General features: G+C 46.1%; 2 protein-coding genes across 3 annotated transcripts; one reads left to right on the forward strand and one right to left on the reverse strand.

Annotated features, from left to right (window-relative positions):
• The first annotated feature begins 1,000 nt into the window (after positions 1-1,000).
• LOC127781176 (uncharacterized) lies at positions 1,001-3,790 on the forward strand. Its single transcript, XM_052308094.1, has 2 exons — positions 1,001-2,194; positions 3,480-3,790. The coding sequence occupies exons 1-2, from the start codon at positions 1,063-1,065 to the stop codon at positions 3,515-3,517; spliced, it is 1,170 nt and encodes a 389-aa protein (XP_052164054.1). The 5' UTR covers positions 1,001-1,062; the 3' UTR covers positions 3,518-3,790.
• A 4,757-nt stretch (positions 3,791-8,547) lies between these two features.
• Positions 8,548-11,283, reverse strand: LOC127781368 (uncharacterized). 2 transcript variants are annotated; one of them, XM_052308315.1, is made up of 4 exons: positions 10,074-11,283; positions 9,383-9,496; positions 9,139-9,216; positions 8,548-8,892 (listed from the first exon to the last, which is right to left on the reverse strand). In XM_052308315.1, the coding sequence occupies exons 1-2, from the start codon at positions 11,194-11,196 to the stop codon at positions 9,459-9,461; spliced, it is 1,161 nt and encodes a 386-aa protein (XP_052164275.1). In that variant the 5' UTR covers positions 11,197-11,283; the 3' UTR covers positions 8,548-8,892; positions 9,139-9,216; positions 9,383-9,458. The 2 variants fall into 2 exon arrangements, with proteins under 2 accessions (XP_052164275.1, XP_052164274.1); XM_052308314.1 differs by having other exon boundaries at positions 9,139-9,496.
• Positions 11,284-12,209: the final 926 nt, after the last annotated feature.

The raw sequence follows: 12,209 nt of genomic DNA on the forward strand, positions 1-12,209 counted from the left end.
ACCAAAGAATAACAACTCCACTTTTAAGGTAGTAGAGATATCCTTTGTGGTTTTAACCATTTGTATATGTGTGCAAATAGAAATCAATGATGGATGGGTAAGTACTAGTGGTGTGGTGGTGGAATCATGGGCGATGAAATCGTGGATGCATGATACCTTGAGGGTTTAAATCTTATGTTCATGAATATTATGCACATGTTGATGATCTTTCTACGGGATTCAATATTACTCGCATATGCAGTTGGACTTTCAATATGATTTAGTTAGACCAGGGGTGTGCCGTTTAGATTTTCATTTCTTTGAGCATGTGTTAGAGGATGCATTTGTGGAGGTGCGAATCAGCGAGTGTGGTGTGTTTGGGTGCACGTATAAAAAAATCAATTAAGGATACATGGGTCCTAGCGTAGTATGGATAGAAGTGGTAACGAGCCCAATTTTTTGACCTACAAAATATAAGGACCGGATAAAAAGGGTTAGGCTGAAATTTAGTAGATTTTTAAGATTAAAGAATATTTAAAGATTGAGATGGGATACGAAATGCGTATAAACCTTGGCCCATTACCACTCCAAGGTATGGTCATGACTGACCAATGATGAAGAAAATTTTCATGTATTACAAACGCATGTAAAAGATTATATTAAAATGATTAGGATGAAAAACTAGAAAACTGACTATAATCAAGAATTTTAAGTTTTAAATTCAAATTTTGATAGCAGCTACCGAGTACTGACGATAATAGGTGTGTGTCCATAATAAATACTTCATCCGTTTTATATTATAAGACTTTTAACATTGACTATATTCATACATATTTATATAGATGTTAATGGATTTAGATATATCTATGTGAATGTGAACAATGCTAAAAAGTTTTATAATATAAAACGGAGGGAGCACATGATGCACAGATGGACCGTCCATCATGGACACCATCCAACGCAGGTGTCAAAGTTGGTCTAACGGGTTAGCAAATTTGTAGTACAAAGAAGGCAGTGTGCCCCGTGCCTCTATTCTCCAATCCTTATAATTCCCCACCCAAACCCTCGCTTCCGCCGACCACCATGGCGCCGCTGCCACCGCCGCCGGAGTTCATGGACGACGTCACCGCTTCGCTCGCGCCGGAGCTCCTCTCCGAGATCCTCCTCCGCCTCCCTCCGGACGAGCCAGGGCACCTCTTCCGCGCCGCCCTCGTCTGCAAGGAGTGGCTCCGCGCCATCTGCGACCCCGGCTTCCTCCGCCGCTACCGCGCCTTCCACGGATCCCCTCCCCTGCTCGGCCTCCTTCACAGGCGCCAAGTCCTACAGGGTGATCCCGTCCGCCACCTCGCCCGCACCACCGCAGTGCCCCTCTTCCCCGATCCCACCTTTCGCCGGGCCCTCGATTGCCACCATGGCCGCGCCCTCCTCCACGCGTCGGACGACGGTTGGTATCTCATTGTCTGGGACCCCGTCACGGGCGAACAGCACCGCGTGCCAGAGCCTGGCATCCCGTGGCTGATCTACACTGCCGCAGTGTTCTGTGCCGTGAGTGGCTGTGCCCACCTCGACTGCCACGGCGGTCCCTTCAGAGTGGTCTTTGTGGCCACGGACGATGAGGACGAACTCGTTAAGGCGAGCGTGTACTCGTCGGAGACGGGTGCATGGAGCAAGCCAGCAATTCTTGATTATGGTTATCAAACCTGGCAAGAGCGTTTGCAAGCCATCACTAGAGGTGAATCATACCGTACACCTTATGTCCAGCCCAGGCGAGGAGCCCTTGTCGGAGATGAAATCTACTTCACACTTCGGAACGAGAATGCAATCATCAAGTACAACTGGGGCATGAACTGCTTTTCTAAGATTGACCCGCCGATACGAGAAGTGTATGACATTGCCCTCATGGAGATGGAGAACGGCTCACTGGGTTATGCCTGCATTCAGGGTTCCAGCCTTTATGTGTGGTCAAGGAAGGTGAATTCAGAAGGGGCTGCAGAATGGGTACACTGCTGTGTCATTGAGCTGCAGAAAATGATACCTGTTGTCAATCTCATTGATGAAGCATTTGTGGTTGGCTCTGGAGAGGGTGTGGGTGTCATATTCGTGAGCACTGGTGTTGGCTTGTTCACGATCAAGCTCAAGTCAAGGTGCGTGAAGAAGGTTGCAGAGCCCGAGGTCTATTTTAGCGTCTTACCCTACATGAGCTTCTACACTCCTGGTATTGTACTAAACCTTGCTTATCAGCAGTACTGCATTTTCTTTACAGCTTCTATATATTTTATTTAGTTATAATATAATTGCAATATCTGTTATATGGACTGACAAAGACAGTTTTGTGTATGCTAGAGAATATTGAATATACACATTGGAAATCAGAACCTTCTTTTTTTAGATTTGACTTGTCAATAACCATGACCATGCATTTGTCTAATTGCTATTATGCATACAAAATTGTTGATCTGGTATTGTCTGTTAGCTGCTATAAAAGTTTCTGTTATTTTCTGCCATAGCTGAAGCAAACTTCTCTGGCTCAGTTGATTCATGGAATAGTTTGATATAGTTCATATGAAGCATGAAGTAGTGACTAGGCTAAAATGGATATTGCTATATATTTAAAGAACCCTGTTGATATAGTACCCCCTCCGTTTCATATTATAAGTTGTTTGACTTTTTTCTTACTCAAAGTTCTTTAAATTTGACTAAGTTTATAGAAAAAATTAGGCAAAGTTCGTTATATAGCATCAAAAGTTGACGTTTTTGGTTTTATAGTACCGAAAGATACCGGTTCACCTTAATAGCACCCAAAGTTTACCCCGTTCCTATTTTTAACACTTCCGTCAATTCTCAATCGTTTTCCATCCTCCTTGATCGCTATTGACCTAGCCACGCACACGATATGACGTTTGTACCCCTCATTGCCATGCATTCTACTACTTGTGAGGGGTACAAACGTCATATCGTGTGCGTAGCTGGGTCAATAGCGATCAAGACGGACGGAAAACGATCGAGAATTGACGGAAGTGTTAAAAATGTGAATGGGGTGAACTTTGGGTGCTATTAAAGTGAACCGGTATCTTTCGGTGCTATAAAAACAAAAACGTGAACTTTTGATGCTATATAACCAATTTTGCCAAAAAATTAACATCTACAACACCAATTTAGTTTCATTAAATTTACCTTTGAATATATTTTGATAATATGTTTGTTTTGTATTGAAATGTTAGTATATTTTTCTACAAACTTAGTCAAACTTGAAAAAATTTGACTAAGAAAAAAGTCAAACGACTTATAATATTAAACAGAGGGAGTATTATCCTATTGTGTCGCGTCAGGTTTTCTTTACAAGTATTGTGATGCTCTCTAGCATAGCTGAAGCTCACATCTCAGACCCAATCTTATAACCTTTGGAACTAGTTCTAAGTGCACAGCTCGTTAAATTGTAAATTTTCAGCTGGAAACAGTTGGTTATGAGTTGTGTGCTTGCCTGCTTGGTGTCTTTTCAGATCGTGGCACATTGTTATCGCTAGCGAGGACTCACTGATCTTTGATGTCATGCTCAAGAGTAACATGTTGCAAAATGGACAAATCCGTTGTCTTGAATCTGCTGCCACTGACTTCTTCCAGAGCTACCACTACAGAGCTGTTTATTTTTTGTTCGGCGGTACAAGTACGAACAATGCATGGTCAAATGTGATTGTTGTGTGGAATTCATCCTACCAACCATGAACCCTAAGCAGTTTAACATGTCTGGCACATTTCAGTTACTGTTTGGTTTATGTTGGGCTCAGCTACATGAAACTACAAGTCGTGCTAAGATGAATACCTGGCTCCCTACTTTTTATTGTTCGTTTTGAGAGCACGGTATACACTTTCGGTAATGTGGTTTCTGTAATCACATCGTCCATCAACACGCCCACGATGGCTCCAGTAATGTTTTGCTTTGATTCCTGCCTTACAGGAATGGGCCAACTATCAGAATGAGCATCAGCACGCACTGGCCATGAAGGCTCCGCTATCAGAATTTCTTGCTCTGAATTTTTATCAATTATAATCCAAACTTTATTAGTGTTCTCTGAACTTAGTAGTGATCTTGCATTCTTGCCCTTGTATGCTATTTGACTCTCACGTGGTTTCTTCGTTAAAGAAGGTCCAAAATAGGGGTGATATAATCCACTGCTCGCCTAAGAATGTACTGACCTAATCCCTACTATGGATTCCCGAAGGATGCTGAGTGTTTCGTGCGGCCCGTGCTGCCACTGGGCTGCTTCTAGCTGGACTGGGTTGTGCTTTATTTTGCTTAGTCAGTTAACATAATTGGATAAGAACATAAGTGATGTTTCAGAACAGCATGGATAAGTAAATAGCTAACATTGTAGGAGTACTGGTAAATGGTCGTAATGATCGTTAATATGTCTGTTGATACACATACGGGCCACAGGTGCAACACCAAATTAATCGAGACTAATAAATTTGTCGTTCTCGGTTAATTTGGACTTAGGCCTCGGTTAACCGAATAACCAAAATATATCAGTGACCCAATAATACATATGACATCATTGCCCACTAGGCCCAGTACAGTAACCTGGAGGAAACTTAAAATCCCTGAAAAATTAGTTTTGGGAATGAAATAGGAGAATTGGTGATGCTCTAACACCTTACCGCACCATCACTAGGCATGATCTTATCCTCGCCAATCCCCATCTCCCAGTTTTTGGAGAAAAAATGGAGATCACAACTTCCCATGGTGTGGCACTGTCATCGACGACCTGCGTTGTGCTGTCCCTTTCCACCGCCGCATCTCACCTCTCACCAAAACCAACACCACTGTCCCAACTCGACGCCCTCTGGTGTTTGCTGGTCGGCTGCACCGTGGAGGCGGAAGAGGCTGTGCTCTGGAGGCCTACGTGGCCGAGGAGGCTGGCTATGAGCACTGTGGATGCGGAAGAGGCTGTGCCGAGGAGGTTGGCCATGAGCAAAGTGAAAGGAGCAACAGGAACAACAATGACAGGAGACGGTGGGATGAATGAGATCTGGTCCCTGGAGCTTCTAGTGGTTTGGTGGAGATTGATGGGATCCAAGTCATGCAAGTATCGATTGGCTTCTTTTTTTTTTCCTGAATCGTGCTCGATTTGCCTCTTTTGTTCTGAATTGTGCTCGATTTGCTAGTGGCATCAAACTGTAGATATGTCTAATTGCTTTGACTCATCGATCTTGTACTGATTACTTGGCTTTTTTTTGCAAATCAAACTTCTGGTACAGTTAGTTCGATCTATGACCGAGACCGAACCAAACAGACCTAAGGCCAAAGTGTTAGGTCTTGAGGTTTGTCGAAGTCCAATTGGTCTTAAGACTAAAGACCAAATAACAAAACCAAAATTTTCGGTTATTCCCTAACCGTCATGCCGATACGGTCATCATTAAGTGTGTAATGAACGAATAAATCTGTCATTACCGATAATCATCCGTCTCCATCTCTTAACTAATTAAAAGATTCGTGTTTTTCCTTTTGTCACCTCATCCGTGCAGTGGTCTTTCGTCCACCCCCCAACAAAAAAATCCCAGTCGGAATTCCATCGCACATCCCCCAATCCAAGTCCCAGTCGGAATTCCATCGCACAAATAAAACTGAAGCATATGAATTGGATACAAGAACACAAGAAGAAAAAGGATACCGGAAGGAGAGGGTGCCACCGTCGCTGCCGAACTGCCACCGCCGTCGAAGGGACAACGGTCCGCCGCTGGCTCCCCTCCCGCTGGATCCGACAGAGGGGAGGCCGGGCCGCCATCACCTCCCCTTCCCTCCCGTTACACTGGTGGAGAAATGCTTTTTAGTCCCAGTTCGTAACCCCCCTGTAGTCCCGGTTTTCCAACCGGGACTACGAATCCGGGACTAAAGATCGCTGGTTCAAATAACCGGGATTAAAAATCGATCTTTAGTCCCGGTTGGTAACAACAACCGGGACTAAAGATGGGAGCATCTTTAGTCCCGGTTGTTGTTACCAACCGGGACTAAAGATATTTTTTCTTTTTTTTCTCTTTTTCATTGTTTTAGTATTGAATATTGATTTCACACCATCCCCTAATCATGTCAAGAAATCCCAAATCCAAATTCTCACATATCACAGAACATCTCCAAATCCTCAAATAGATCATCTCCAAATACATCACAAACTTTTAAAAAATTACATCACAAGTTCTAAAAAATACATCACAGATCCCCATCACACACAAATCAAATACATCACAGGATAAATCATAAAAAAGAAAAAAAGAAAAGCTGGCCGGCCGGCCACTGCCGCCTCCCCTCCTCCCCTCTGCGACGGCCGGCCGCCGCCGCCGCCGCCGCCGCCGCGCAGGCCCCCGCACTGCACCGCCGCGCCGGCCGCTGCCGAGCGGCCCCCCTCGCCGCCACACCGGCCGCCGCCGAGCGGCCCCTCGCCCGCCGCCGCGCGGTCCCCCGCGCCGCCGCCGCGAGGCTCCCCGCGCCTCCGCGCCGGCCGCCGCCGCACCGGCCCCCCGCGCCCCCTCGCCGGCCACCGTCTGCTTCGCTGTGACTAATGGAAGGAAAAAAAAGAAAGAGAAGGTAGGAGTTAGAGATAAGGAAGAGATAAAGAAGTTGGAGAGGGAGAAAGAGATAGAGGGAGGAGTTTGTTGTGTGGACGGGAAAAGAGGATCGGTAATAGGGATTATATAGTGTGTTTTTTATTTTTATTCCCGGTTAGTAACATCAACCGGGACTAAAAATAGGTTTTTAGTCCCGGTTGGTGTTACTAACCGGGACTAAAGATCCTAGTACCCTGATACGGTCTGACATGGAATCAACCGGGACTAAAGATGAACTTTAGTCCCGGTTGGTAACAACAACCGGTACTAAAGATCTTTCTCTTATAAACCGGGACTAAAAACCGGGACTATTGTGGATTTGGGTCGACCGACCAAATATGGTTTCTCTACTAGTGTTACATCCAGGACATCGGATCTAGGCTGCCGGGCCACCGCCGCCTCCCCTCCCACTGGATCTAGCGGAGGGGAGGGTGCCCCGCAGAAGACGATGGGGAGGGGCGCCGCTTGAAAGACGACGGGGAGGGCCATTGGGGCAAGGCCCCTCGACGGCGGCGCACTCACCCTGCGACGAGTGTGCACACCGGTGAAGGGGCGAGGAGGCTAGGGTTTTCGCCGGCGCCGGGAGGGAAGGGGTTTTGTCCCTCCGACGTCGGCGCCCAACCGTCTGATCGAAACCCTAAGATCGGACGGCCGGCACTGGCCGGACCGAATTCAACCCAAGTGGAGGCACGCGCGGGGAGGCTTCCCGGCCCAGGCCCAGGTTGCGGCCCGAGGAGGTGGGAGCGCCCGCATGTGCGCATAAGAGGCCATGGGCCGACCGGCTAGGGCGGGAAAAAGTCTGATTTAGGTCCCTAAGCAATACTTTTTTGATCACTGTACACACTCCGTAATCACTCGGTGCAACGCACGGACACTTTTGCTAGTAACAATATAATTGTGCGATGACATAGGCCCATCCCACAATAATCTAGCATTCCAACCCATTAGTGTGTTCTTTACTGCTATTGGCTGGCTAGACCTAGACGTTTGCCTTCCCAAAATTCTCACAGCGCAACACTATGAAAGTAACAAGGAATGAAGGAACTGACTTCCTCTTCTTTGCTTCTGATGACGACCATGAGACAAGGATGGTAGGAATACATTTAAATATATTTCTCTCTAAAAGAGGTCAAATTATTATCAACTAACGTATATTTGAAAAATGTTAAATTTCCAACAAATTCCGATTAATTGTCCGCCCATTCGTTATCCATATTTTGTTAGGAAACAAATCCAAATTATCCCTCAAACTATTGTGGCGGTAGGAATTACCCCCATCAATTAAAAAATTAGACATTTTTCGCCCTCAACTTTCCATATCGGTCGAATTACCCCCTGACGATTCCGGAGCGGTTTTGGTCCTACATGGTGCACACGTGACCAATGAACATAAAAAAGTTAAAAATAATAGGCCCACTTATTCGTTCGGCCTCTTCTCTTGGTTACCATATGTGGGTCCTACATTTTTTATAATTTTTTATACTAACTGGACTGTCACATAGAAACAAAACCGCTCCGAAATCTATCAGGGTAAATCTGTCCCGTATGAAAAATTGAGGGTGAAGAATATTTGGTTTTTTAATTGAGCGGGTAATTCGTACTTCCAGAATAGTGTAGGGGGGTAACTTTTTCCATTTCATTATCCACAACTTGATGTTGCCTTTTATGCACATCAAGTTTTTAAGGGACTTTAACATCCCAGAAATTTAATCCTTGATTAAAGAAATTAGTGTGGATATTATGTTTTGTTCCTCATTGGAGATATTAGCTGTAATTTTGAACCTAAACTTAAACAAATAGTTCACCTGAAATAGAGATGTAACTATTAATGCATATATGAAGCCACCATAGAAGTTTAAGATATTATGAAGCTTTAAAATAAATAAATGGCTAACAATTATATAATTACATGTTTGCAAACCAATAGGGCTATTTGAAAACAGAACAGCCAATAGAATTTTCGTGGGATATATAAAACTAGTAAAACCTGGGAAAACTTTATAAACATACGACTCCCTGTCCCAAACAATATAAAGAACTCCTGAATAAGTTGAGCACAGTAGTGATCAGACAAAAGCCTAGTACTCCGTAGTCGGTACTCAGTAGTCTACAACTGAAAAAGTAATCGTAGTCCACAAGTATTGTAGGAACGGAAACAAGCAGATAAAATGTTGAGAGCACAAGTTTCGATCGAGCTGTACCACTTGACATTCATTTATTCATGAAACGGAAACAAAAACGGCAGCATTGTTTGGTGCAAGAGGATCGATGATGCTATAATCCATATTTCCCGTCCTTGTCCAAAACATTTTCCTGCCAATAAGACATGATGCAAAAGGTTCACTAAGATGGCAGTTAAGATGCGGCAGGAGCTACTACTTGAATACCAATATGTAGCTGCAAGTTGAACGTCGGGTCGGGGCCATCCTTTTTTTTTTTTTTTTTTTTGCAGCTGTTTGGTTTGAGGATTAGGTGGGTTTAGTTGGTAAAAAAAAGAATATTCCACTCATATTCGGGTTGAACTGACCACCAAAAAATTGCAAGACTGATCAAACCCACCTCACTACCCCGGCCCTGTAAGGTTGTAATCGAAGTAAACATGATCCAGCTATTCAGCTTCGCATGACTTGCAGATCTCTGAATGGAAGCAACAAAAGTCAACATAATTTTAGATTTTAGTTTCCTGTACCTGAGGCTCAACTGAAATATGCCAGACATGATAAATTAAATACAGTTCATGGTTGGTAGGATGAATTCGACACTAGAACCACATTCGAAACATGATTACTTGCATTGTTCATACTTATACTGCCGAACAGAAAATAAATGATTTCATAGTGGTAGCTCTGGAAGAAGTCAATTGCAACATGTTTTGAGTATCAGTGAGTCCTCGCTAGCGATAACAATGTGCCACGATCTGAAAAAAAGAAACACACCAAACAGTCAAACACACAACTCATAACCAACTGTCCAGCTCAAACTTTACAGTTTGACGAACTATGTACAGAGAACCAGTTCCAAAGGTTACAAGGTTGGGTCTGAGATATGAGCTTCATCTATGCCAGAAGGTACCAATACCATTTAAGGAAAATCTAATGTTTCTATAAATATCATAACAAGAAGGCTTCTATAAATCTTTAGCAATAGCCAGTTTAGCCTATTAGCTACTTACTGCTGCATGAACTATTCCATGAATCAACTGGGCCTGAGTAACAGATATGCTTGAAAGTAACAGAGTAACAAATATACCAGATCAACAAGTTTGTATCCCGAATATATTAGACCAATGCAAGGTCATGGTTCTTAGCAAGCAAACTCTCATCACAAAAATTAAGGCTCTGATTTGCAATGCCTCTATTCAGTATTCTCTAGCATACACAAAACTGTTTTTGTCAATTAAAATTACAATATTGCAGTTACATTATGACAAAGCAAATATATAGAAGCTGTAAAGGAAATGAAGGACAGGAGATAAGCAATTTTTAGTACAATACCAGGAGTGTAGAAGCTCATGTAGGGTAAGACGCTAGAGTAGACCCCAGGCTCTTCAACCTTCTTCACCCGCCTTGACTTGAGCTCGATCGTGAATAATCCAACACCTGTGCTCATGAATATGACACCCACACCCTCTGCAGAGCCAACAACAAATGCTTCATCACCGCGATTGGCAACAGGTACCATTTGCTCCAGCTCAATCACCCAGCACTGTACCCATTCTGCAGCCCCTTCTGAACTGGCATTCCTCGACCACACATAAAGGCTGGAACCCTGAATGCAGGCATAACCCAGTGAACCGTTCTCCATCTCCATGAGGGAAATGTCATACACATCTCGTATCGGCGGGTCAATCTTAGATAAGCAGTTCGCGGCCCAGTTGTACTTGATGATTGCATTCTCATTCCGAAGCGTGAAGTAGATTTCATCTCCAACAAGGGCACCTCGCCTGGGCTGGACATAAGGTGTACGGTATGATTCACCTCTAGTGATGGCTTGCAAACGCTCTTGCCAGGTTTGATAACCATCAGCAAGAATCACTGGCTTGTTCCACGCACACGTCTCCGACGAGTAGACGCTCGCCTTAACGAGTTCGTCGTCATCGTCCGTGGCTATAAAAACCACTCTGAAGGGACCGCCGTGGCAATCGAGGTGGTCACAGCCACTCGCGGCACAGAACACTGCTGCGGAGTAGATCAGCCACGGGATGCCAGGCTCTGGCACGCGGTGCCGTTCGCCCGTGACGGGATCCCAGACAATGAGATACCAATCATCGTCCGAAGCGTGGAGGAGGGCGCGGCCATGGCGGCAATCGAGGGCCCGGCGAAAGGTGGGATCGGGGGAGAGGGGCACCGCTGTGGTGCGGGCGAGGCGGGCGGCGGGGTCTCCCTGCATGACTTTGAGCCTGTGAAGAAGGCCGAGCAGGGGAGGGGATCCGTGGAAGGCGCGGTACCGGCGGAGGAAGCCGTGCTCGCAGATGGCGCGGAGCCATGACTTGCAGACGAGGGCGGCGCGGAAGAGGTGCTCGGGCTCATCCGGCGGGAGGCGGAGGAGAATCTCGGAGATGAGATCCGGCGGGAGGGAGGCGGTGACGTTGTCTATGAGCTCCGGCGGCGGCGCCATGGTGCGGCCGTGTGGTCGGCGGAAGCGAGGGTTTGAGTGGGGAACTGACGCACGGGGCGCCACTTCGTAGCGGTGACTTTAGCAAAATGTCACTATCTAAAATGTCCTTATAAAAATACCAGCTAATAGGAGGTACTCTTTAAAAGAATGCCACTTTGGATATTTTTATCAGACTTCACTCGTAAAATGACTAAAATACCCCTGCACCACCAAATGTATTTCCTTCTTTCTCGCCGCTGCCGTCGTTGACCATAGGCCATGAGCCCCTACACCCCACTCCACTACCACTACCACCACCTGCAAGCCGCCTCGGCCTCATCCCTCTCCACCCCCCGCCAAGCATGTGGCGGCACAGCCTACCCTGAGGACGACGCCCCCGCGGAGGAGGATTACACCGCCGACCTCCTTGCCGAGCTCCTGGCCGTCGTCTTTGGCCTCCTCGGCTCTGGCGACCGCAAGCGTTGCTTCCTCGTCTGCGTCGCTGGCTCTCCGTCTACGCCGCCTCGTGCCGCCGCCTCACCCTCTACGCGCGGGCGCCGCTCCACGTCGCGTCAACCCCACGTTCGCGCGAGTCGCTGACCGCCTCGGCCTAGGCCTCCACTGACTCAAGCTCCACTCCCTCCACCTCGTCACTGAGAACGGCGTTGCCGCGCTCGCCGCCACGGCCACCAACCCCACCCTCCTCCCCCACCAAGCCGCCCCCACTGCACCACCGCCGCTCATGCAAATCAGGGATATTTTTGTCATTTCTCACGTTAAAAGCTTCAAAACAGCCGAAAGTGGCATTCTATTAAGGAATACCCTCTATTGAGTGGAACTTTTATAAGAACATCCTAGAGGGTGGCATTCTGTTAAAGCCATTTTTATGGAGTGGCATATTGTTAAATTTCTCGACACTACCGTTATTTTGACAAATTGACACTTCTATACTCCCTCCACACTCGTAAAGGAAGTCGTTTAGGACAGCGGCACGGTCATTAAAACACAACTTTGACTTCTTATTTCTATAAAAA

The sequence above is a fragment of the Oryza glaberrima genome, chromosome 8, assembly GCF_000147395.1.
Source record: "Oryza glaberrima chromosome 8, OglaRS2, whole genome shotgun sequence".
Taxonomy (NCBI): domain Eukaryota; kingdom Viridiplantae; phylum Streptophyta; class Magnoliopsida; order Poales; family Poaceae; genus Oryza; species Oryza glaberrima.